The sequence below is a fragment of the Anabrus simplex genome, chromosome 5, assembly GCF_040414725.1.
Source record: "Anabrus simplex isolate iqAnaSimp1 chromosome 5, ASM4041472v1, whole genome shotgun sequence".
NCBI classification, from domain to species: domain Eukaryota; kingdom Metazoa; phylum Arthropoda; class Insecta; order Orthoptera; family Tettigoniidae; genus Anabrus; species Anabrus simplex.
Window position 1 is genome coordinate 218,486,385 of NC_090269.1, and position 21,072 is coordinate 218,507,456.

At 40.5% G+C, this 21,072-nt stretch overlaps 2 protein-coding genes across 4 annotated transcripts in view; one reads left to right on the forward strand and one right to left on the reverse strand.

The window, feature by feature from the left end:
* The window catches only part of LOC136874779 (uncharacterized), a 51,198-nt gene extending 45,384 nt beyond the window's left edge, over positions 1-5,814 (reverse strand). For 2 of the 3 annotated variants that reach the window (XM_067148449.2, XM_067148451.2), the window contains exons 1-2: positions 5,733-5,814; positions 5,395-5,621 (exon numbers count right to left, since the gene is read on the reverse strand). In XM_067148449.2, the coding sequence (XP_067004550.2) occupies positions 5,395-5,492 (98 nt within the window). In that variant the 5' untranslated portion in view covers positions 5,493-5,621; positions 5,733-5,814. Of the gene's footprint in view, positions 1-5,394 lie in introns of all 3 variants that reach the window. The other variant, XM_067148450.2, reaches the window with a different exon arrangement.
* A 22-nt stretch (positions 5,815-5,836) lies between these two features.
* The window catches only part of LOC136874780 (zinc finger HIT domain-containing protein 2), a 55,483-nt gene continuing 40,247 nt past the window's right edge, over positions 5,837-21,072 (forward strand). The window contains exon 1 of the mRNA XM_067148453.2: positions 5,837-5,958. Within this exon, the coding sequence (XP_067004554.2) occupies positions 5,930-5,958 (29 nt within the window). The 5' untranslated portion in view covers positions 5,837-5,929. The remainder of the gene's footprint in view (positions 5,959-21,072) is intronic.

Below are 21,072 nucleotides of genomic sequence, written 5' to 3' on the forward strand. Positions count from 1 at the left end.
GGAGCTCATTAATTATTCACCCGGGGCTTGAACCCCAGCAAATGTAATTTATTAACTTGTTTTCCTGCTACTTGGTACCTGTTTCTCTGTTGTTGTTATTTGTTGATTTTGGAAAAAAAATATAACCTTTGTTAAAGTTTTAAATTAACTTTAATTTTGTAGTTGAGACCTATTCCCGCCCGCACCTTCTTTCACCTCTAACTACCACGGATAACTCCGTAACAATAATAATAATAATAACAATCATCATCCGAAAATACAAATAAGTTGGTTCATCAAAATAAAAAAGGATTTAGTACAAATGAGGAATACAAAAGTGGACATTCCAGACAGGCTTACATTTTGCCAATAGGATTTGAAAGTTCAGGGGTTTTCAAAAAAGACAGAAAGCGAGCAATTATCTAGAAGGTTGAAAATAAAAGTTAATTTACACAGTCCATACATGGCTGAAATTGAATAAATAATAATAATAATAATAATAATAATAATAAAAGTGTGATTTGATAGAATCTGCCTAAGTTACGTTCTTTCAAGTACAAAACATTCTGTTTTTAATTAGTGGAATATTTTTCATGTATAGTCTAATCTGTTATTTAGAAGGATTTTTCAGACATTTTCTAAATTTATTTTATCCTGAACTAGCAAGATACCCGTGCTTCGCTACGGTATTATACTGACATTTATAACTGAATGGTTAACGTTTTATACATAATCCGCTGAAATTCGCGATCCGACTTGTTTTCTCAGAGAATCTGCCAAAATTCGCAATCTGACTCGTTTTCTGAGAGATTACGGCAAAGTTGCTCCCATTTTTCAATCTTTCTTTCCAGTATTCGATTTTGTACTTCCCGGGCTAGATCCAGGTATTGCAAGTAACAACTCTCATTATTGTTCCGTATTGAAGATGACGTTAGACATAGATATCAAGGATAATTTAATAAAAAACCACCTATTCAAAGTATTGTTATTAACCTGTTTCTTTAATAAAAAACCACCTATTCAAAGTATTGTTATTAACCTGTTTCTTTCCTGAGTAGGCCCAGTAGGTTGGGTACATGATACCCCTGTGTAAATTTGTAAGTTGTGCCTGCAGGCAAGCGATTGGATTCTCCGGGAATACGTGTTTCTTTACTTTTAAAGCAGATTCCAAATACCAAATTTCACGTCTGTATTGAATAGGTGTTTTTTTTATTAAATTATCCTTGATATCTATGCCTAGATCCAGGTATTCGACCTAGTCAGTTGGGTCCCTAAATCTTTGTCATGTTTTCCTATAAGCATTTTTAATATGGATCAAATCTTTGAGATCTGGCTAATGTTCACATCTTTTACCTTCAGTTTTGAGATATAAGTATACCCATAAACATAATTCACTTCTTTTCACTTCCTTTCACACGCCCCCCCCCCCCCCCCCGCCAAGTGAATTTTCTGGCAAAAAGTACTTGTATCTTTGATAGTAAAGTATCTTCTAAATACCAACTATCACGACTCTAACATCTTCAGTTTTTGAGGTATGTGTGCAAATGAAAGGAATTCAACTCCTTTTCACTCCCGCCCCCACGATGATTTCCCCCCTCCAAAACCGTGTTTTTCTTTGTTTTTAAAGGAGATCCAAACGCCAATTTTCACGTCTGTAACAACTTTAGTTTTTATTTGATGTAAGTATCCACATACAATTAATTCAATTAATGTTTCAATTCTTTCAAATACCCCCTCCCCCCTCTTTATTGGATTCTCCGGGAATACGTGTTTCTTTACTTTTAAAGCAGATTCCAAATACCAAATTTCACGTCTGTAACATCTTCAGTTTTTAGGTATCAGTATCCTAATTAAAAGTATTCAACCCCATTTTCAGTTGCTTTTACCCCCAACCCCATCCAAGTGTTTTTTCCAAAAACTAAAAATATGCGTTTCTTTATTTTTAATACAGATAAAAATACCATTTTTCGCTTCTGTAACAAGTTAAGTTTTTGAGATATACTGTAGTAATTCTCATTCAAAAATGTCACCCCCTTTTTAGTTCCCCTTAAGTGGAGTTTCCAAAATCAAATGACCTATGTTTCTTTACTTTTACAGGAGATCCCATATACCAATTTTCAGGTCTGTAATATCTTCAGTTTCTGAGATAAAGGCATTCAACCCGTTTTCCACCCCTCCTATTGGGATTTTCTGAAAACAAAAAAATACATGCTTCTTTGTTTTTAAAGAAGATACTAAACATCAATTTTTACATCTGTAAACTTTTAATGTTTTGAGATATGGATACACTCATTTTAAAAATTCACCCCCCTTTTTACTCCCCACTATTTAGATTTTCTGAAAACAAAAAATACATGTTTCTTTATTTTTAAAGGAGATCCCATATACCAATTTTCAGGTCTGTAATATCTTCAGTTTCTGAGATATAAGTATCCTCGCTAAAGGCATTCAACCCATTATTCACCCCTTTTCACCCCTCCTATTGGGATTTTCTGAAGAAAAAACAAAAACAAAAACGTGCTTCTTTGTTTTTAAAGACAAAATCTAAACATCAATTTTTACATCTCAAAACTTTTAAAGTTCTAAGATATAGATACACTCATATTAAAAATTCACCCCCCTTTTCACTCCCCACTATTTAGATTTTCTGGAAACAAAAAATACATGTTTCTTTATTTTTAAAGGAGTTCCCATATACCAATTTTCAGGTCTCTAATATCTTCAGTTTCTGAGATATAGGCCTAAGTATCCTCATTAAAGGCATTCAACCACTTTTTCACCCCTTTTCACCCATCCTATTGGGATTTTCCAAAAACAAAATAGAACGTGTTTCTTTATTTTTAAAGGAGATTCTAAAAACTAACTCTTAAAGTTTTGAGATTTAGATACACTCATTTAAAAAATTCACCCCCTCTTTTCACTCCCCATTATTTGTATTTTCCAAAAACAAAAAATACGTGTTTCTTTATTTTTAAGGGCCGATGACCTCGATGTTAGGCCCCTTTAAACAACAAACAACAAACTTTATTTTTAAAGGAGATCCCAAATACCAATTTTCAGGTCTGTAATATCTTCAGTTTCTGAAATATAAGTATTCTCATTATAGGCATTCAACCCCTTTTTCACCCCTTTTCACCCGTTCTATCGGGGATTTTCCGAAAACAAAAAAATATGTGTTTCTTTATTTTTAAAGGAGATTCTAAATGCCAATTTTTACATCTGTAAACTTTGAAAGTTTTGAGATATAGATAAACTCATTTTAAAAATTCACCCCCCTTTTAACCCCCTCAGCGATGGAATATACAAAAATCCTCCCTTAGCGAGCACCTACATATTAATATGAATGTATCCTCAAAATTTCATTTCATTATGTCTAGTAGTTTAAGCTCGGCGATGATGAATCAGTCAGTCAGTCAGTCAGGACTTGTTCTTTTATATATATAGATTTGGATTCTGTAAAGGGACAAGCACAACACAGGCCGCAGACTATCTACTGGTAAAAATGGAACTTGATCAGCAAAATACATTCACTAGCCAAAGTGATGGAAAACATCCTCAAATACAATTTAATTTAATAAAAATTAACAACGGAGTCATTGTCAAAAAAGATGAGGGAAACAACTGGTGCATTTAAGAGGGATTCAGCAAGTCCATTGTTTTTTAACATATCCACAGTGGACATAACAGAGATTCTCAAGTTTGCTCCAGAGACCAAACTGCTTATGTAGGCCTACAGTATACAGATGACATTATTCTGAGGTAAAAAAATAAACTTCAAGAGAACCTGTATGAACTTGAAAGATGAGTGGAACAGAAAGCTTGGACATAAATATGGAGAAAGCAGTCCAAAGGACCTTCAGAAAAATAGGGAAACCTGCAGTAAGAGATTCATTAACACTGAGAAAACAACTGCTGAGACTTATCAACAAAATCAAATATCTTGCAATAATGCTAAAGACTGCAGGAAATTCATTCAGCTACTACGCACAGGAGAGAACCACAGTAACCATCAAAGCAATATACAATATAAAGAATCTGTCTCAGCTACCTCGAAGTACAGCAGTGCTGCTATCTGAAACCTCAATATAACCAATCGCAACATACGGACTCGGCACTGACACGCGGCAACCTTGAAAGAATTGAGAAACTAAGATCATGCTTCCTGAAGCATGTACTAACAGTGGGCATAAAAGCACCTTCAAGAATGATTTATGAGTTAGCCAAAGTACCCTTCTACATTGATCTCCATTTCAAAATGATACTGCAATGTACCGGACTATACAATGAACTTCTACATGGAAGAATCTTGACAGGAATGAAACAGAACTAGATTTCTATGGCACAAGTGTGATGATAGAAAGGAATTGGACCGAAGAAAATAAAGAACAAAGGTATTATGCGCACACTTTTTAGTGATAGATTTTTGTACTGGGTTGAGGAGTAAGGAAAGAGCACTGCCGGTTCCGGTAATACTGCCAACTGAATGGAAATGAAATCTGAACTGAATCGATAATATGATTGATCGATATGAATTTTCTAAACCTTTATTATCCTAAGCCAACAACTGTGTCACACACACATTATATAACATTTCTCGATGTGAATCTTGTTCCTAGCATGAATTCTATAGTTTAGGCTAGCTTTGCTGTGTAAAGAACAACAGTATGTGTACGTAAAGTGAAGGCCAGATGTCGCACAGCGATGCATACGATTCTTAGTTTGTATTTCAAAGGTTGCCAATACAAATCTCAAAGATAACCGAGGTCAACCGATTCAGCACTACGGTGTCCACCTATCATTAAAAGGTGCACGTACTGTATGTCATCATAAAATATGCTATGCATGGATTCCATTAAACAATATGTAAAAAGCCAATGATAATTGTGTGTGATCTGTATGACAAATACTATATAACAACCTGCCAGATATTAGTGAAATCCCTGTCCAAAAATAGCAAAAACAAACAAAAACAAATAATCTTCATGCCCATCTGGGCAAACCTAAAGGTATTTATTATAAAAGCTGGGTTCAGTTCCAATCCTCTCAAGTGCTCCTATGGAATGAGGGTATATGATGCTGTTGATGGCGATTCATCCAGCGGATGCCTTGAGCAGACACTTTAGTGATGCTCAACACGGCTATGTGTCAACAACGGCTGTCAGCATCTCCCCACCTCATTATCCTAATCGTTACCACACACCCAGAAGCGCAGGTCACCCATGAGCGTCAACTAGAAAGACCTGTACTGCAGCACCTCTCCAGAGGCCACACATCATCAAATCATCTTGTAGTGAAATCCAAATAATGTACACTGAATTGATGAATGAAGAGTAGGTAGGCCTACTTTTATTCAAAGTAAGGATCGAAATATGTTTATAATTACTGTTAGAGTAGGCACAGCAGTAGTTATCTCACCTGTCCTCAGTTCGAGGGAAATGAAAAAATCTTATGCCAGGTTCATTATCCTCTGTAGGACATCCTCGAACATAGCACATCTTTTTACGCACTGCCATATCGTTAAGCTTGAAAGAATTGAGAAAGTAAAAGACAGCTTAAATTCTCCAAATACAGGAATATTTCTCAGTAACAGCATACAGGCTATCACTCCTCCATAACATCGTTTCGCAGGTTATGTTTGACTCCTGGAACACGCAGAACGAAAGTAATCTCAGCGCTGAAATACAGTAAGCCTTATTCACATAATGCCATTATGATAATGGTACGTTCGCCTTTTTTAAATAACTCTCACTCACATAAATAACGTTACTTGATACACTTCGGCACAAAATACGGCCAAAGACACAGCGGAAAGAAGTTTCTCGTAAATTGTTTTCTAAACGTAATTGAGATGCGAGATGACCAACATAACATCTATGTTTCATTTATTTGCCTGATGCCAACACAACAGTTTATTAGAGAAACATAACAGAAAAGTTTGGAATCGGAAAAGATGAATCAAAATCAACAAATTTGTGGCATGTAAGTATTAGTATAATTTTTTCAACCATTTTCAGTTATAATACGCTTACCTTTCTGGTAACGATGTGTGTTATTGTAAACTGAACTCTGAGGATGAGCTAAAATTAAAAAAAAAAAAATACTTTACCGGTACTTAACCTAATTTATTATACAGTATCATTCTATTCTGATGAAAAATGTCATATGCCGATTATTTATTTAGCGTAAGGATAATATCACATCACAACAAGTAAACAGGATAAAGGGAAAAGAAATAAGTTACTTAACTAACACTAGACCCATACATAACCATAAATTTACGTTCCTGACACTGTCCTAGGGAAAAAAGCGGCTGTCTTAACTAATACTAGAGATTTACAATGAAGCTACATTTTGTACAGAAAGTGTGCATATATTTAACTTAGTCAGTTACTCCATAGTTGTAAACAGAAGCTCAGCTGGAAAGGATCTGAGCGGGCTTATTATTATTATTATTATTATTATTATTATTATTATTATTATTATTATTATTATTATTTTGCTCTTCCCCCGCGTGGCAATCGACACAATCTACATTGCATCCGACATGCTATTAATTTCTAAGATGAAAAGAGAGAGCAGGGAAGAGGGGAAAGGTACTACAGGAGTACCTGCCTGTTTGCACGTTAGATGCGTTACCAGGCAAGGTTTGTGTTGGTAATGTGGTGTTAAGGTGTAGTATTCAGGGTCAGGGGAAAACCACATATGCAGATAAAGAAAGAGCCTACATGTAAAACCTGCCATCTTTTGATAGCACATTCAAGGATGTGGGCTGGAAAAGTCCAGAGGTTGTGTTAGTTGAGAATAGGTATCATGCACCAGCCACGAAACGTAGTCTTGCCAGTCCAGTAATCAGGGGATCAGTCCATCTGGGCACTGCCGTGACTAGCTTGGGCCTTGCCGGTTGCGGAGCCATGCGTCAAGGGCCGGGCCTGGATAGCAGCCCCCGAACGCCAGGGGACATCCTTCTCCACTGCTGTGCTGCCGTCCGCCGTCCGGGGCGGCTTACTTGATTGTACCCGGGTGATAGGCCCTTCCTGGCAGGCCTTGGTCTGCATCCACTTCGACCACATCACCACTGGCAGGCTCAGGATCTAGGTCTGCATCCACCTGGCAGAGCCGAACCGCTCGGCCTGGGTCGCCCATCCGTGGCTCCACGGGGTGGCGCGCACCACCTGGGTGGTGGCGTCGTGGGTCTCCAGCTGGGTGGCTTGGACTAGGTCAGTGTTAACTGCCCTATGCCTTAGCCTCCTCGGCGTCTGGGTGATGGCCTCTCTGGTCTGCGTCTCGGCCCTCCTCCTGAGGGCGCCGGCGTTCGTCCCTGGCACGCTGTCCCTCTCTGGTAGTCGGGTGACCTGGAACAGACTAGAGAGCTTGTTCTCCACGTCGCGCATCCGCTCCTGGTCGTGATGCTTGATGATGAGGCCTCCTGGTAGAAAGCTCTCCATGTATATGGTCGTTGAGATGTTCTTGCCTCCGTGGAGAGGGCGTCGCATTCTGTCCAGGACTAGGCCCCGCTCAGAAGTTACACGCCCCGGCCTGTAGTAGACGAGCAGCGCCTCATACTCTGGTTCCGTGTAGCCCTCACAGAAGAGAAAGCCATTAGGTGGGGGTCACACCTGTCCCTGTATGGCTCCGTCTCCACCTCGATCTCCAGCGCCTCCTGCTCCAACTCCGGCTCTGGTGCCAGCGTCTACGGCTTCATATAGTCCTCCGGTGCTGGTGGCACTCGGCTGAAGAGGTTTCGGACTAAGCGCCCAAACTCCATCGCACATTCTTCGGGCGTCTGTCTCCATCTGGCTGCCCTCGTCGTTGTCCGCCGTAGTCCTCCTGAAACAAATCTCCTGAAAGAGAAGGTGAGCGCTAAGAAGCGCTTCACCTCAGACAAAAGCTCTTTCGAAAGTGTACCAACAAGTACAGCTGCCTGACTAGTACTGGGAAAGTCCAGTTCACCTGGCGAGGAGAAATGAGTCAGCGGGAAGAACGTACGTCCTCTCGCTGTGACTGCCAAACTCGTCCTCACATGAGCGGGCATTCTTCAACCCCAGTATTATACACCGGAATTCCCCCTGCTTCACAGTCGCAGCTTCGAGAGGATTTTCTGCTCTATTTATACAATGAGTCAGCACAATTCCCACAGTTTGTCCTTATCATATTGAGAGCAGGCCAGGTTCTACAATTTAAATTGCAGCTTGGTGATCTGATCATGATGTAGGGCATTTTAAACTGTTCAGGGGTAGCATTGGTTTGCTATATTTCCTTCCATCAGTTGTTTGTATTAAACACATGTTCAACAAACTTACTTGCAGTTCTGAGTGGAGAGTGACAGGAACAAAGCCTGTTTCTGTTGACAGAAGAAATGTCTTTCTGGATATGCAGTGAGATGGTTTGTTGCCATAGGAACGGAAGAGCTATGTGACTGAGAATGGGTAACCAATATAAATGGCCTATTATTGGAAATTATACATTTTCCAGCTAACTCATTCTTGATATTTTAGGCACTTGGTGTAAGAAAGTAATCTGCGGATAATTACAGGCCAGTCAGCTGGACATATGTTGTTTGTAAGCTATTGGAAAGCTTTCATTGTGATTATATTAGACATGTTTGCAAAATTACTGATTTGATAGAAGGCGGTTCAGGTTTAGGAAAGCTTACTCCAGTGAGGCTCAACTTGTAGGATTCCAGCAAGATATAGCAGATATTTTAGATTGAGGGGGTCAACTGGACTGTATTGCTATTCACCTGTCCAAAGCTTTTGATAAGGTAGATCATGGGAGATTACTGACAAAAGTGAGGGTTGTAGGACTAGACAAAAGAGTGGTTGAATGGTTGGCTAAATTTTTAGAGAATAGAGCATAAGGCAGAGTGAAGTGTTTTCTGATCCTGTTATAATTAAGAGGGGGATCCCACAGGGCAGTATTATTATACCTTTGTTTTCTTGTATATAAATGGTATGAATAAAGCACTGTAATCACAGATAGGCTATTTGCAGATGATGTTTTACTGCATAAAGTAGTAAATGAGTTGCAGGCCTGTGAGCAACTGCAGCAGTCCTAGACAGTGTTCTGAGATAAACAGCAGACAATGGTATGTTATGTTAGTAAACTAAGAGGAAAAGCCCAGTCCTCTCAGTTTTAATTACCATGTTGGTGGTGTGATAGTACCTCATAGGGGTTCACTGTAAGTACCTAGGTGTTAATATAAGGAATGATCTTCATTGGGCTAATAAGGTTGTAAAGAAAAGTTACAGATCCTTCACATGGTTATGAGAATATTCAGGGGTTGTAATAAGGATGTAAAGCAGAGGGCACGTAAGTCTCTGGTAAGACCCCAGTTAGAGTATGATTCCAGTGTATGGGACCGCACACTGTAAATACGTGATACAAGAACTGGAAAAGATCCAAAGAAAAGCAGTAGGCCTACAATTTGTTCTGGGTGATTTCTGACAAGAGTAGTATTATGAAAATATTGCAAGCTTTGGACCGGGAAGACTTGGGAGTAAGGAGACGAGATGCTTGACTAAGTGATATGTAGGCTAATAAAATATTTTTTCCTTTAAATGGAATATGACCACCTTGCTCTAAGTTCTAATGCTGGGCTGAGTAGCTTGGATGATAGAGCGCTGGCCTTTTGATCCCAACTTGCAGGTTCGATCCTGGCTCAGTTTGGTGGTTTTTGAACTTGCTGAAATACGTTAGTCTCGTGTCGGTAGATTTACTAGCAGTCAAATAATAATACTAGATTATAAATTCCACCTGTTCAATACATAAGAGTTTTTTTTTTTTTTTAATTTAAATTTAAGAAATAGTTCTTAACATATTACATATAGGGACATGTTTCACCCATAATGATAGCATCATCAGCCTAAAAATCTCATACCTGAAAGAAAGATAGATCAGGATCCTGATTGTTCTTATACCTAAATAAGAAGATACTGTTTTAGGTACAAATGTGTATAAAATGACTAACAAGTAGAATATAGTAGATATAAGTACTCTTATGATAAAGTCTTATAATCAATCCTTATTGTAGATCTTTACGAATGTCTTGTTTTTTAAAATGTGGTAACAAGGGGTTAGTTAAAAGTTCAAAAATAACACGTAAATTGCTGCGCTGAAATAAAATTTGGTAAATATGGCGCCTTATTCTGGAGATGGCGTACCATAAGGAGCTTATAATAGCTTAATAATTTAGGACCGGGCGAGTTGGCCGTGCGCGTAGAGGCGCGCGGCTGTGAGCTTGCATCCGGGAGATAGTAGGTTCGAATCCCACTATCGGCAGCCCTGAAGATGGTTTTCCGTGGTTTCCCATTTTCACACCAGGCAAATGCTGGGGCTGTACCTTAATTAAGGCCACGGCCGCTTCCTTCCAACTCCTAGGCCTTTCCTATCCCATCGTCGCCATAAGACCTATCTGTGTCGGTGCGACGTAAAGCCCCTAGCAAAAAAAAAAAATAATAATTTAGGATAAAAGTCACTGTGGTAGTAAGTTGTTAATTTTATATGAAAAGATAATACGACAAACTTCTTGAAGCACTTAGGAGCGAGGACAAGTAGTAGCATGTAAAAGAACTCCTGTGGGACAAAAGTTTCGCACCTTGGCATCTCCAAAAATTGTAAAATCTAGTTAGTTGAACATAAAAATTATTATTATTATTATTATTATTATTATTATTATTATTATTATTATTATTACGGAAGCTTTAATTAAACGGGTCAATTATAGTCATCATTTTATCTATCTTCACTTACTGTCCAATAATAAGCCTTCTCAGTTACAAATACCTGACGGCACTTTTATAAGTAGCTCTTCATCCTTTTTGCAATTTTGAAAAGCATGGATGAAACTACAGTCTTTGAAATTTGTCATTAATAACAATTTCGTTGAATCTACGGATAGCCATTGTTTGTGTCCACTGTTCTTTCATTGACCTGAAGATATTATGAAAATAGTATAGACAACTCGCATAGTCTCAGAAATTCGACGTAGAATAGACTGACACAATAATAGCACTGAAATGGTGCACCCACTGTTCATTAACTCATATCAGAGACCATTTCCAGAAACCATTTGGGAATAGATTCACTGTTTAGACTCTATAGTTGGGAACGAAATGATTTTTAAAAGGTTAAAAACGACGGGACCTCGTATGCTCCCGATTGCAGTGCATGGCTCAAAGAGAATGAAGCGTGGCTGACGCGACTGACGAGATGGCAGTGAAGATGACGTCACTTGGAATGCCGACACGCCGGTAGCAGGGCAGGGAAGTTGGCGGCGCAAGGCGATAATTCAAATGAAAGCAGTGATTGGGTTTACTGTGTGGTAGGTCTACTGCTGAACTGACAGAGACAAACGACTGGCCATTAAGTTCTTTTGTATCAATTGTCCGGCTCCATGGCTAAATGGTTAGCGTGCTGGCCTTTGGTCACAGGAGTCCCGGGTTCAATTCCCAGCGGGGTCGGGAATTTTAACCATAATTGGTTAATTTCGCTGACACGGGGGACTGGGTGTATGTGTCGTCTTCATCATCATTTCATCCTCATCCTCAGGTCACCTACGGGTGTCAAATCAAAAGACTTGCATCTTGCCAGCCGAACTTGTCCTCGGACACTCCCGGCACTAAAAGTCATATGCCATTTCATTAACTCATTTACTATTTCCCTTCAGTTTTGTCAGCTTGGATCACTGAGTAATGTCACTGACGTCTTATAAATCACACACAACTGCACAACACTTGATTCGCATGTATGTGCTGGTATGGATATTCAACATCGCATAGGCCTACTGTACGTAAACAAGTACAAAAGAGCACTGGTCGGCAACATGAGACGGTATAAGAGTGGATGCCTCACAGTGTTCTCCCCAGAAATTTTAGTCAGCCGGGTAGCAGGAATGAGTAGCCAGGCGGAGAATACTTCATTACAAAAGAACAATTTATTCCATTCAGGGCATTAACAATAATATCAGACAGGTAAACATTAACTGCAAAATTGAACTATTTTAGTGATATTATCACGATCGAGGCATAACAGAGTATTGTGAACTTCTAGCAACTGCTAGTTCATAATCATGTAACACTGGGCCTTACCACTCGGTTGCTGTGGAGTGCCATACGGGTTTGTGATGTCATGCGGAATCATGTGCTCCCATGTGATTCCACGCTAATCCAGACACAGCTCGTGCACAATGCATAATAGTCAAGCTATAACATTAAAATTCTGATGTAATTGTTGCAATTATTCTGACAATGATGATTTCTCATTTAAATATTCAATTTTACAGCATTTAGTTGTTCATTTCGAACACCTAATGACTCAAATAGGCTATGTATAATATTATGTAACTAGCAAATATCTAGGTTATGTTAGCCGGGTTGTCTGTAAAAACGGCAGGGCACTGAACTTATTGTAAAGGTCCTAGGGAAAACACTGCCTCGGTAAGGATTACATGTACTTTTCAGAGTACCCTAGACCAGTTCTCGAGTGAGTTCAGCCTCCCCTACTTGACATGCGGCTAAGGGAAGAGCACAGCAACATGAATTGGCCTGCAATAACAAACAGGTTCAACAACCCCTATAGCTTCTGTACTTTAACACGTAACTCCACTACACAACGACAGTATAACATAACTGGCGTTTCTTACTATGGCCATTCAAAACACATTAGGTCCTGAAATATTTGGCTCATTTATGGGGAAACTAATAGGACAAGGTAAAAAGCACGTAGCATATATTCTGATATAATATATTTTTCTTTATCGACTAGCAAAATGTCTGCACATATACCCCTAACACCCTCTATTTTTTTTCCTAAATGCTATTTATTCGGGGCGTCTACCTAAGAAGATCTTTTGCCCCTACTTTGCACCATACCTTTTGAACCTGCGTGTATTTGGAAATGGCAGAAGTGTAAAGTGTTGAATGTGAGTAAAGGAACATTAAGGACGACACAAACAACCAGTCCCCTGGCCAGGGATATTAATCATTGACAATTAAAAACCCCTGATACGGCCGGGAATCGAATCCGGGGCCGCCGGCTGACAGCCGGACGCCTTGCCCCCTACACGCGGGAACAGACTTAACACCCTCTATAGGCCTGTATATTAGAACATTTTTTGGCCTGTAAATTTATTAAATAAACATACTACCTTCTTTAGGTATTAATTTCAATATGCTTATTTAATACACTTATTGACCGAAACGTGTTCTAGTATTTGTATTTATTTATATCTAAGTAGTAAGTGTTGGAAAATATATAATATTCTATTTAGAGGAATAATTATTTTATTATTCAAAGTAATACGGAACCAACATGGTATTCATCAATTGTAAGTGGTATGTTCCAAGCTGTCAGTGGAGAGATGGTGTGGAATGACATTAGTAGAAGAATAAGCTTGAGCAGAACTTTTAAAAGTAGGAAAGATCATAATATGAAGATAATGGGGCAAATATTCATTTATAGGCTGAGGAGTAAGCAATTGGAATCATTTATCAAGGGGAATGTTAGAAAAATGTCCAAGTTCTTTTGAAAATTGTACCGGGCGGTACACCTCCACTCCGCTAATTTAAAATGTGCGCCAGTTGAAACTCCTCTGTTGGAGGAAGTCTGAACTTTATCTACGCTGTTAATTCTTTACCTTCTCAGAAGATGTCACCACGTGGAAAATTTTGAGTTTTTGAACTGTGTCATTTTTGATGTGTTTTTGTTTCGCTTGAAGTAAGAAGTGTAAACTTTCTCTCCTAGAGGACACTACTGAAGATCAACAATAGTGCAACCTAGTGCGGAGTCAAAGAACTATTTTGTTGGAGAAAATTTAATTTCAAGAGTTTGTTCTTTGTTAAATTTCTTTCTGTCATTGTTTAAGTTGGCAATATTTACCCCTTTCTTCCCCTTGTTATGAATGTATCCAATCCCGAATTTCTTCAATTAATTTCTATCCAATCTGGTGTATCTTCCCCCCAACTTGAATCTGTTGCGGGGTCCTACCCAATAAAGAGTTTGTGGGAGGGTGTTTTCTTTCCCCTAACGCCTAGAAACTTCCGCGAGAGTATTTAAACTGCTGATTTTTGGGTCTCTCGGCCACTTCTGTTCCATCTTTCAGTGTGTTAAGTACATAGCAGGGGGCGGGAAGCGCCTCTTTCCTCGGCAGCGGTCAGCAACAAGGTAATGGCCGATTAATAAATTCTTTCTTTGCTAGCTCAGCAGTTTAACTTTCGGGGCGGGTTCTAAGCGTTCCACTATGTAACCTTTTCCTAAAATGTAACTTCTCTTTTCATCTATTCTCTTGTAAAGCTACATACTGGGATAGAGAGTGCTATCCCTCTCGAGCTCCCACTCACATTGTCTGGAGGTGAACTTATTTTCTCAACCAATTCTTCCGTAATGTAATGTAAACTGCTATTAAGTCACCTCTGTAGTATGGGATTAGCCCTTGTATTAACGGCCTAGTGCCAAGTAGGTCTTAAGCAAAGTGTATTAGGAGTGCAAGTTCGCCTCCTCTCAAATTGTATTTTAGAGGTCATGTATTAACCTTCTTGTTATTTAACAGACCTCAGTAGGTTGGGTATTTTACCCCTGTGTATACGTCCTTGGAGGACAGCTTAAAAGTGGAGTTTGGAGTGGCCTATGATAGGCTTGGATTTTAAGGGGAAGTTGCCCTTTCTTGAAAATTGTGCTTCTGCCTCAAGGAGGCTTTTGGGTGTAATTGGAAGCAAATGTTTCTGACACGTTTGGGGGTTTTCGGCCCCTTTGTTGTATGGTGTTCATTGTAAGGTTGGGCTCATTGCTCAAGAATTATGTTTCTGACTTTTGAAGCCCCAAATGGGGTACCTATGTAAATGTATTTTTCAATCGTGTTTCGGCTACTAAGTACCTGTTCTATTTGTTGTTACCTAATTTTGAAAAGAAAATATAACCTTGTTAAATTTTAAAATTAATTTCACTTTAGTAGCTTGAGACCTATTCACCGCCCGCACCTTCTTACACCTCTACCTACCACCAAAACACGGTAACAAGTGGTAGCAGTGCGTGGTTGAATGGGTCTCAATTTAGCCCCTTTTGACGGCTAAACATTGTTTGTTCCGAACTCTAACTATTTTCCCAGTTGCTGGAATTTTTTGAGTTTTTCAAAATTGTTCTGTCACCATGCCCGGCCCTCGCGATGTTCTTCATCTTAACTATTTGCGCAAGGAGGAGTTGATCGATGAATTATCTATCAGAAATGTGCAATCTGGAGGCACGGTTGCAGTAGACACTAACAAGCTTAGAGAGTCCCTAGATTTGCCCATTTCCATCCCCAATTTGGGAGAGAAAGAAATTGATGACTCTCTTTCCACGATCGTCGAGAATATTACTGGGCTAGCTTCTGTAGTTAGTTTTTTTGATGAAAATGATCCGTCTCTGAATCAAATTAAGCGTGTGCAAGGTAGGCTATATCATTTTTCGAATAGGGTTAACGATCTGTTGTCTCTAAAACTGAATGACGTTCAGAGGAAGGAAGCTAGTACGCTCCTGGAAAATATTTCCGAATTATCTAGTAAGGTCACTCAATTGTTAACTGGGGAAGTTCCTCCCAAATCTGATCAACCCACCATAGTGAATTCTGGTAGTGAGGAAGCGCCTCCCAAGGGAGAAGTTAATAGGATAACCGTTGCTGCTCAAACTATCCCTGCCCCATTGGACAACGAGCCTGAACGCCGTGCATCGTTGAGTAACATCCGTTCTGAATTAACTTCCTTGCCATTGAAACCTTTACCTACTATGTCACCTGGGTTTAGCAGCTTGCCTCATCCATTGGCAATGTTGCTTAGAGGTATTTCTAAGTTTTCTGTTAATACCACCAGTGATGTAATTTCATTTTTAAGATTTCTAGTTGAATTTCAGGATCATGCCCTTGTGTTTTCTCTTTCTCCATGTCAAATTTTGCAAATCATCTATCCGTATGCTATTGGTATTCTCTCAGATAAAATCGTAAGAGCCATTGCCGAGCAATCATCTATTGAGGATTTCCATGCCCATTTGCTAGCTAATTTCATCCCGGCTAGGGCCAGGTCCTCCCTTATTCAGAAGTACTATTATCGTGTACAGCGCTTGGATGAAAACTTGGCTGATTTCATACAGGACATTAAGTTTTACACTAGGGTGTTTGCCCTTCATTTTCCTGAAGATCAGATTGTACAGGCTATTGTAGAAGGCATTTCACCATCTTATAGGTCATACTTGTGTTTCGCGGCGTGCCCGCAAACTTTCTCTGAACTTGAAGCGTTGGCCGTCTCAGCGGAAGGAGTTAGGTACGCCGATTCCTTGCGTGTGGCAAAAGAACCCCCTCCTTCGTTTAGTAATACTCGGCCTCCACCTCGCCGACCAGTCACACCCCGTAAATGTTATGCTTGCGGGTCGCCTGACCATCTTCGCAATAAATGTCCATTGGTCAAAAGTAGTAGGGCAAATAATGGAGCTGGTTCAGCACAAGGCTGTTTTAAATGTGGGGCCTTCTCACATATCGCCAAGAATTGCCCAAACTCGAATAGTACCCCCTCCTGCTCAACTTCTGGTGCAAATTCTACCTATGCCAATAATAAAAAGTGACTAGTGGCTTCGGCTGAGTCGACTAATCCATCTTCCCGAGACTCAGCCCCTGGTAAACAGGTTGTAAATTTAGAGAACGATCAGCCTTCAAATTCATCTTTTGAATGCCCTAAAGAATGTCTTAGGATTGCGGCGGATACCCCCGCACCTGTTCCTTTTCTTAAGATTGAATTAAATAACGAGCCTATAACAGCTCTCTTAGATTCAGGAAGTGTTTGTTCGATTATTTCGGCTGAATGGTATTCTAAATTGAAAACGGTTTGTAAACTTCCTGACTATGTCTCTTCTCCTGTTCAATACGTATCGGCTAATTCATCTCCATTAGAAATTCTAGGTTCCTTACTGGTCAAAATTCGTATTTTTAAGTTTACATGGAAAGTTAAATTGTTTGTGGCCAAGCAATTGTCTTGCCCCATTATATTGGGAGCTGACTTTATTTCTCACACTGGTCTTGTTCTCGATCTCCAGTCTAGGTCGTGCACATTCAAATTTGCTTGTAGTTGTAAAATACCACTATTAAAGTGTAATTCTGTGTCATGTTCTTCTATTTCGCCTACCCAGGATGAGATGTTGTTAGACCTTAGACATCTACCTGAGGAGCAGGCTGATAGTATTCGCAAACTGTGTCAGTCGTTTCCCGAGGTGTTCTCTGATACTCTTGGGGTTACTGACCTTATTGAATACAAAATTGAGGTCACGGATTCGATTCCGGTCCGTTTTCCACCTTATAGGCTATCTCCACCTAAAATGAAGGCTCTAAAAGAAATCATCGATCAGATGTTGAAGGACGGTATTATTAGGCCCTCTAAGTCAGCGTATTCTTCGCCTATTTTTTTGGTCCCGAAACCCCAAGGAGGCTTCAGGCCTGTCATTGATTACAGGGCTCTCAATCGGAAGGTGGTGTTACAATCTGTGCCCCTTCCCGACCTTCATTCTTGTTTTTCATGGTTTCGTAAGGCCAAGTTCTTTACTATCTTGGACTTGAATCAGGCCTATAATCAAATTCCCCTTGCCGAAGAGTCTAAACATCTTACAGCGTTTGCTACGGACTGGAATTTATACGAATACAACCGCGTGCCTTTCGGGCTCCCCACCGGAGCAGCTGTACTCACTAGGCTACTAGATAGGGTCTTCTCCGACATCAAATTTGAGTACTTATATCACTACTTGGATGATGTCGTCGTATTTTCAGAGACTTTTGAAGAACATCTAGATCATCTGCGAGAAGTTCTCGATCGCCTTCGTAAGGCTGGGTTAACTGTTAAGTTGTCCAAGGTTGCCTTTGCTAAGCCCTCTATGTCATTCCTAGGGCATATTGTGTCACCCGATGGTGTAGCAGTCGATCATTCTAGAACACAGGCCATCCGTGATTTTAAACCTCCCAAGGACATTAAAGGTATCGCCAGGTTCATTGGTATGGTGAATTTCTTCAGAAAGTTCATTCCTAACCTTGCTAATAGAGCGGCGCCCTTAAACCTTCTTCATAGGAAAGGCATCAAATTCGAGTGGGGATCTTCTCAACAAGCCGCTTTTGAAGATCTGAAATTAGCTCTCTGTAATGCCCCTGTCCTTGCTATGCCTGATTTCTCAAAGAAATTCATCGTCCAAACGGACGCGTCATCGTCAGCTGTAGCTGCAGTCCTTCTTCAAGAGACTGAACTAGGGAGGCGACCCATCGCCTATGCATCTAGGACTCTATCGGCTCAAGAAGCCAAGTATTCCATCTATGAGCTCGAAGGGTTGGCAGTCTTATTTGCCTTAGAAAAGTTCCGTCTCTATCTGGAACATGTCAAATTCGACCTGGAGACAGATAATCAAGCCTTAAGCTGGGTCTTAGGTAGGCCGCGTCGTACTGGTCGTATAGCCCGTTGGGCCATCCGTATTTCTGCCTTCCAATTCGATGTCAGGCATATCAGAGGTACTGAAAATGTTGTTGCTGATGGACTCAGCCGTATGTTTTCAAACGACGTTGAGGACCATAAACCGGTCGACCGTTCATCACCTCCCGAGTCCACACTATTTGACGTTAATGCCATTTTAACTGATGCCCCCATGCTCTTTAGGGATATCGAGAAATACCAACATGAAGATCCGACGCTGGATCCGATAATGGAAACCCTTTCTTCTGGGGAACATGTTGTCCCTTATGTTCTGAGGAATGGTGTTTTATGTTGCCCTTCGAGGCATGACAAGATGATGAAGGTTGTCGTTCCAGCTGTTCTTGTGCCTATGATCTTCAAGTACTATCATGAGACCCCATTAGGGGGGCATCTTGGAATCTTTAAAACTCGTGAAAAGATTCGTGAAATGTTCATCTGGAAAGGTATGGACGGTGAAATCCGTGAACTAGTAAAGGCTTGTAAATCCTGTTTGATTAGTAAACCCACCATGTCCACCAAGGTAGGCCTTTTGTCTTCGCATCAAGCATCGCGCCCCATGGAACGCCTGTATATTGATTATGTAGGACCCTTCCCCCAGTCGAAGGGAAATGCCAACAAATTCATCCTTGTATGTGTAGATGGTTATTTCCGACTAAGCTGGCTACCGCTCAGTCTACCATTACTTGCCTAAATTCTATTTTTGCTTCTTTTGGTCCGTGCCAATATATTGTATCTGATAATGCTAAGGCTTTTACATCTAATTTATTTCGTAAATTCTGTTTTGACTTATCCATCTCTCATGTAACTACTTCTGCGTATTACCCTCAACCATCTCTGGCTGAACGGGTTAATCGTAACCTCAGGTCCGCACTGATTGCCTATCATCATGATGATCATTCCAGGTGGGACACGTCCCTGCATTGGTTAGCTTTTGCTTTGAATTCGGCGGTTCATGAATCACATAAATTCACTCCAGCTTCTTTGATGTTCAAGTTTGTTCCCAACTCGCCGCTCTCTAACCTCTGGTCTCTGAGTGACATTCTACCCGAGACAATAGATCCGGATAATATTAAAGATCTTTGGAAGAAGGCTAAAGCCAATCTTAAGGTATCTCATGAAAAGGTTAGGGAAAGGTATGATCGTGGACGGAGACCCACCACTTTGAATGTAGGTGACCAGGTAATGGTCAAGAATTTTGTTCCCGCGGGCAAGCTTGCCCCCAGATTTCATGGGCCTTGTATCATTCTCGATTTTCTTACGCCAGTTACGTTGTTAGTAAGCAATCCAGCCACCGAGAGGATATTTAGGGTTCACCTGTCACAGGTGAAACCAGTGTAAATTTTGTGTCAACTTGCTTCATATAATTTGAAAGGAATATGAAGGTTATATTTTTTTTTTGAGTTCAACTTTTAAGGCTTTCTGCCCCTTCTATAATATTTTGGTTATATGTAAGCCTCTTGTACAACCTTCCCCGATCCGTTAAACTGCCATTCTGTCCTTGCCTCGGCCATTACCACGCTCCCGTCTCCTGCTTCAATACACACTGTGGCTTGATTTGAGTAAATGCCATGGATATCTGCACGCCGCTGACCCCTCAACCTCCTCACCAAGCCTGTGCCCTTAAAAAAAAAAAAGATGATGGTCCAACACAATTCTGCCGCCAAGCTTTAATGTTTCAGTGCCCCCGCAGCCGCGCGGCGCCGTGCAGCAACTGGAGCAGAGGACGGGCCCCCTCGGCCCCAGCGAGGACGACGTGTGCACGGCGAGCCGGAGCTCTCCTCCCGGCCAAGGCTGATGTGCGGCGCACGACCTGCTACTTGCCCGCAGCCTGTATATGTTCACCGCGGGCGCGGCGTGCTTCAACACCTCTGCTCCCCTCATAGTGCGGGCGAGCGGTATCTCAGGGTACTTGAGGGGTCCGAGCGGCCTCCTTTGGACGCAAGCCGCAACGGCCGGTCTGGCCATCCCACTTCATCACCATCTACTACATGAACAGTTACTATAAGTAATGACTACACTTGGGAATTCAACTGCAATATTTGGTGGACTTTGAAAATTTTTTTTTTCCTTCACTTTCAAGTATAAAAAGTTATCTTCTGAAATTCAACTTCTACAAACAGAAAGACTTTACTTCACTTGCAACAACGAAATTTTGAAACTGAAACAAACTAAATTTAGAAAATCTCATAAATGCTTCTGCAATCTATCTTCATATTCACATCAAAACTTGGACTTTGTTTTCAAACAATTTCATGTGTCACCCCGGGAGGAACTTTTGGGGGGGGAGGTCTGTACCGGGCGGTACACCTCCACTCCGCTAATTTAAAATGTGCGCCAGTTGAAACTCCTCTGTTGGAGGAAGTCTGAACTTTATCTACGCTGTTAATTCTTTACCTTCTCAGAAGATGTCACCACGTGGAAAATTTTGAGTTTTTGAACTGTGTCATTTTTGATGTGTTTTTGTTTCGCTTGAAGTAAGAAGTGTAAACTTTTTCTCCTAGAGGACACTACTGAAGATCAACAATAGTGCAACCTAGTGCGGAGTCAAAGAACTATTTTGTTGGAGAAAATTTAATTTCAAGAGTTTGTTCTTTGTTAAATTTCTTTCTGTCATTGTTTAAGTTGGCAA